The sequence below is a fragment of the Fukomys damarensis genome, unplaced genomic scaffold, assembly GCF_012274545.1.
Source record: "Fukomys damarensis isolate Sample0158 unplaced genomic scaffold, DMR_v1.0_HiC HiC_scaffold_33, whole genome shotgun sequence".
NCBI classification, from domain to species: domain Eukaryota; kingdom Metazoa; phylum Chordata; class Mammalia; order Rodentia; family Bathyergidae; genus Fukomys; species Fukomys damarensis.
The window spans coordinates 53217681-53222883 of NW_022900945.1; the positions used below are offsets into that span (position 1 = coordinate 53217681).

General features: G+C 51.4%; 2 protein-coding genes across 2 annotated transcripts in view; one reads left to right on the forward strand and one right to left on the reverse strand.

Moving 5' to 3' along the window:
- The window catches only part of S100a11 (S100 calcium binding protein A11), a 4225-nt gene extending 3867 nt beyond the window's left edge, over nucleotides 1–358 (reverse strand). Inside the window, exon 1 of the mRNA XM_033758187.1 lies at nucleotides 261–358. Within this exon, the coding sequence (XP_033614078.1) occupies nucleotides 261–266 (6 nt within the window). The 5' untranslated portion in view covers nucleotides 267–358. The remainder of the gene's footprint in view (nucleotides 1–260) is intronic.
- Nucleotides 1–5203, forward strand: part of LOC104863342 (late cornified envelope protein 5A-like) — a 343203-nt gene that overhangs the window by 22056 nt on the left and 315944 nt on the right. The gene's annotated exons all lie outside the window — the stretch shown is intronic.

The following is a 5203-nucleotide window of genomic DNA, read 5'->3' on the forward strand; positions in this document are numbered from 1 at the left end:
GCCCCCGCAGGTTCGGGCTTGCGAGCCGCGGCCTCCGCTGCTAAGCGCCCAGCTCAACTTTAAAGCTCACGACGCCCATTGTGCTTTCCGGGATGGAACCGATTTCTCACTCTTTCCTTGTCCCGTGAACCTGGAAGACGTTTAACCTCAGAATTAAAAGTTCCTCAAAGCGATCTGCAGGCAGTCTGTCCGGGCCAGGTCTTTGGAGGAATTTGCTTGGGCTGAAAAATAAAACCGCTCGTGTCTGGACTGGTGCCCACCTGCATTATTCTTCTGTCTTGGCAGCAGCAGGTCGCAGTGGCACTGACGGACAGAAAGAGTTGGAGACCCTCGGGCCGGGCCTCACCGCCAGCACCAGGCCTTGGCAGGCACCTGACTGCCTGAGACCAGAGATGTGTCAGGAATGCATTGCATAGAGTATGCTGAATTCCAGGATGGGTTCAAGTCAAGGTGTGTCCTCAGCAGCATTAACAGGTTCCATAGGGAGTTACGTGCTTGGCAGCACTAGCAAGAAAATATTGCTTACCATAATAATTCATTATAGACTACAGAACTTTGGAATTATCAACTCCATTTTCAGATTAACCCACACCACACTTTCCCTTTTCAGTGTGATCAAAATTATGGTGAATGTGGCAGGCTCATAAAATACAGTGTGTCTTCATCCATCTTTTTAATTTTTATTCATTTATTTATTTTTGAGACGGGTCTCACTATGTAGTGCAGGCTGGCTTGAACTCACTGTATAGCCCAGGCTTGCCTTGAACTCATGACCATCCTCCTGCCTCAGTCTCCCGAGTGCTGGGATTACAGGAATGCACCACCATGCCTGGCTTCTCATTCATTTTACTCACAGAATCTGGTGACAGCATGTGACTTCTGGCTCTTCCCTAAACCTAAGACAATCATGACAGCAAACATTTTGAATCGATTCAGGACGTCGGTGCAGCCAGAATAGTGCAACTATTCCGCCACAGAGGCCTTCCGGAACTGCTCCAGAAGGTGACAGGAAGGATGGGATAAGTGCTCCAAGTGTGGGGGGGTGGGGCGGGGCTACGGGGGGGGGGAAATTTTTTGATCGTACTCCCTCTGCATATTCGGGTTTGGAAGAGCAGAAAGATTCCTTAAAAACAAGGAAGCGAGTAAAGACAATGCAGGGGTCATGATCACAGAGCAGGTCCCCCGGGGCCAGGGCTCTTTCTCCACACTGAAGATATTTAGTAAGCAGTGGCTGGGCCGGGGATTTAGCTCAGTGGTGGTGCCACCTGCCCCACAGGCTCAAGGTCCTGAGTTCAATCCCTGGTATCAAAAAAAAAAAAAAAAAAAAAAAAAAAAATTGCTACAGGATTATTGATGGTTGCCAAGGGATTATTACTACTCTCCCTCAAGCTTTAAACTGATAACAGCTGCAAATCAGAAAACAAAAAACTCCAAACCCAAGATGGAACAACTGTGTTTAAAAATTGACCTGTGCTAGTAAGACATTTGTCTGTGCGGTTCCAATAGAGGGGAGTTTTTTAAGATCCAGAAGTTCTGGCCTCTAATCCTGGGTCCACAGCTGTAATACTTTTTAGCAAGGCCCTTTACCGTGACCTCTGGGGTTTCATTTCCTCATCTGTTAACCAGCTGAGTTGCCTTTCCCACTTCATAAGGGTATGGCTGTCCGATAAAGCGATGGTTTGAGAGACAGGGCTTCAAACCCTGCAGAGAAGGTAGGAACTGGAGGTACTGGGCTGCGGGGCCTTCTGATATCTGTTCTCATGGTTGTTCGCTCACTGAGCACATCTGGCCAAATCTTCATCTCTGCCTTCAGCCTCTTCCGACCCATGTTTTTCTGTCACTTGTTTGGGAACTTTAAAGTCCCATCTGTGCTTGGACTCAGTAAATGAAATATTTCATTTTCCTTAAACCAGTTTGTCTCTGGCCTCCCTCTCCCTGATGCCCTCCTCCATTTTCCTTATCTGAGAACATTAGAGTCCTGTTTGGGACTGTAAATGTTTTTTTCACTTATATTTCTTTCTCTTTTTTTTTTTTTTGTTTTTTTGAGACAGGGTCTCACTATGTAGTAGAGACTGACCCGGAACTCACTGTGTAGCCCAGGCTGGTCTCGAACTCACAGTGATCCTCCTGCCTCAGCCTCCCCAGTGTTGGGATTACAGGTGTGCACCACCACGCCCGGCAGTATTCTAAATTTCTCCAGACTCAATCATGAGGCCTTCCAAGCCGTACTGCTTTTGAAGGGAAAACATCTCATTTATAGCCCCTGCTGAGGGGCAGCCCTGGTGTCCACGTTTTCCTTGATTTGACCTTGGGCCCTTTGTCACAGCTCCTGGGACTCAGTCGGAATGCAAAGACTATCGATGCACAGGATGGGAAGTAGTGGATTTTTTTTGTACCGGGGATTGAACTCAGGACCTCCCGCTTGCGAGTCAGGTACGGCCACTAAGCTAAAGCCCCAGCCCAGTCATGGGTGTTTTGCGACATGTCATGGAAAGATGGGCTGAGGTCTGTCATTCTCTTGGCGAGGAGGTAAACAATGAGGCAAACTCAACCTAGGCAAGGTGCTGAGGCTGAAGGCGAGCTGGTAAATCGACAGCCAGAGATGGAAGCGAGGTGCAGACGAGGGAAAGATTCAGGAAGTAAATGTGGGGATTTCTGCCATCTGGGGTATTTCTTAGATGCAGCCAGATCCCTGTGTGGCTTGGATATGTTCTCAGATGGATACAGCAGAGTGTGACAAGTGTGATAACAGGGTTGTGACCAAGGCACCGAGACAGTGCCTGGAAGGAAGCGAGAGGCTCACTCTGGGGGAGCAGGGCAAGTGAAGTGGAGAACATGATTCATGAGGTGAGCACTGGAGGATGATGGATCAGAGGTCCCCCGGAGGGACTCGGTGAGGGCAGGCAGCACGGCACAGCGTTTACATCCGCTAGGCTGTGTTCAAATCCAGTGCCGCACCGCGTTAGCCAGTCCACCGTTTAAACGCTGTCTTTTCCACTAAGATGGCTACAATAGTGGTTGTGGCATGGGTTACGGCTCACCTCCTGCAGAAGCTTAGGAGTTAGGGCAATGGCTTCGGAGGAAGTTTTACGTAATGGCTTGTGCAAAAGCAAGGCGGGATGAAACTCGGTGCGTGTTCTCCGTTTGTGCCGGTGGTTCAGGAGTACTGCACTCCAGGGGATGGGATGTTGGTGAATGTGGGCAGAAGCTCTGAGGTATGAAACCGGAAAGACAAGGGTTGGATCATTAAGAGCTCTACCTGGACGTGTGGATTGTAACCATTGGCTCTTTACCATCTTTCCTTTCCTCTCCTTACCAGGAGTCGAACTCAAGACCTTGTGCTTGCCAGGCAGGCACTGTGGTGCTGAGTCACATCCCTGGTCCTGTATCTTTACCATTATGAAGAACGAGTGACCGTTTATAAGCCGGAGTGTGACACGATCCTCTTCACTTTTGGAAGTGTAGAAAATGTACCAGAGTGGAGACAGACAAGACAAAGAACACAGCGGGATATTGTAGTAACAAAGGCAAGATGGCCACGCTGACCGCTGACCGGGGAGAAAAACCTCGCAGGGCCACTGTTTGGATCTAGGGGTTAGAGGGAAGGAGGCGTCAAGAGTGACCGCTGGGGGCTCTGTCCTGGTGACCAGGCAGGTTGGGGTCCCATCCTCAAGATGGAGAACGAAACCAAATAACATTTCTGGGGATGCTTAGGGCAAAGGTCATGGTTCAGTGTGGACCCTAAGGAGTCTGAAGGGTGCGACAGGCTGCTGCCGAAGGCGGGAAGCACGTCCTGTATCCGCCTCACGTCCCTGCGTCTCCCTGTGCCGTCATTGTCATTCTCACCCCTCTTTGCCATCGTTTACTGCTTGCCCAGCTGTCTTTCTCACTGAACCGCAAGCTTCTTGAGGGTGGTGATGAAGCTTTGATGGCCGCAGGTTTCCAGTATTCGGCGCTGCACCCGGAGGACCTTTCCTGGGCAGCGTGGCCTAAGCACAGGGGCGGCAGTGTCAACAGGCCAGGCACAGTGTGTGCTGAAGGTGACCCTGCCCAGAAGGAAGCAGAGACTTCTCCAGGGTCACCAACGTCCGTGAAGAGAGACCTGTAGAGTGGACGGAGAGGCTGACCAGGTGCCAGTTTCCAGAAGCAGCTGTGGTAACGGCTGATGCCCGTCTTAGCAGCTGTGTCCTTGGCGACCTCTGCCGGGACTCCTGTAGCAGAGCCTGGGAACGAGCTGTGGATGTAAGAAGCTGTTGGTATAGTTTAACCTTTCAAAGGCCGATGGCCTGGGTTAGAGAAAGACTGGAGATGCAGGGCGGGTGGGTGGCTCGCTCACCTGAATATGAAAGGAGGAGCAGCGAGGTGGTGGCTGGAGGGGATGTAGGACCCAGAGGATTTATAAACACAAGGGAGAAGTCCAAGTAGGTTTACAAGCTGTGGAAGCGTTGTGAGAAGGAGAAGTCCATGTCCAGGACAGAGAAGATGTGAACAACAGAGCACACCCCAGAGAGCCTGTGGGTGGCTGGAGTTACGCCACAGGGGTAGAAGGAGAAGAAGAAGGGCAGAGCAGGAGGAGGCTGCAGCGGGCCTGTGGGTTTGGGAGGGTTTGAGATGTTTGCCCCTCGCAGCACTGCTGATGCCAGGGAGCAGGAGGTGAGGCCGTCTGTGGGCGCAGGCACCGACGGGGGACGGGAGCTGGTGCTGTGCTCCTCAGACAAATGCAAAGGGGAGCTGACCAGAACGCCTGAGGGGTGCAAAGGCTTAGGCAGGGAGCTATCGCGCTGCGGTAATTACCATCCTCGCGGTGGCAGGATTTGTAACGGTCTTTTTTCAGGCATACTTAGAAGTCTACCTGTCAGACTCAAAGGAGAGGTTGTGGGGTGGGTTTTGGGTTCGGGTACAGAAGGAATTCACGTGATGGGGCACTGCGTGCAGATCGCAGAGGGAAGGCGCGGGCTTGGGAGGTGAGGTGGGAGGAAGCTTCTATTACATCACAGAAAAGACCCGTGGACTGAGCTGGGGATATAAGAAGCTGCGGTACAGTGTAATCTTTCAGTGAGTTTGATGTTTCGTAGGTAGAGTCCTTAGAAATAGCGCTAACGCCCAAGCACAGCTGTGAACATTGAACTGATTTCAGCTTGCGTGGAAGAGGCGAGGAGGAGGAGGAGGAGAAGGAGGAGGAGGTTGAGAAGCTGTGTGGGGG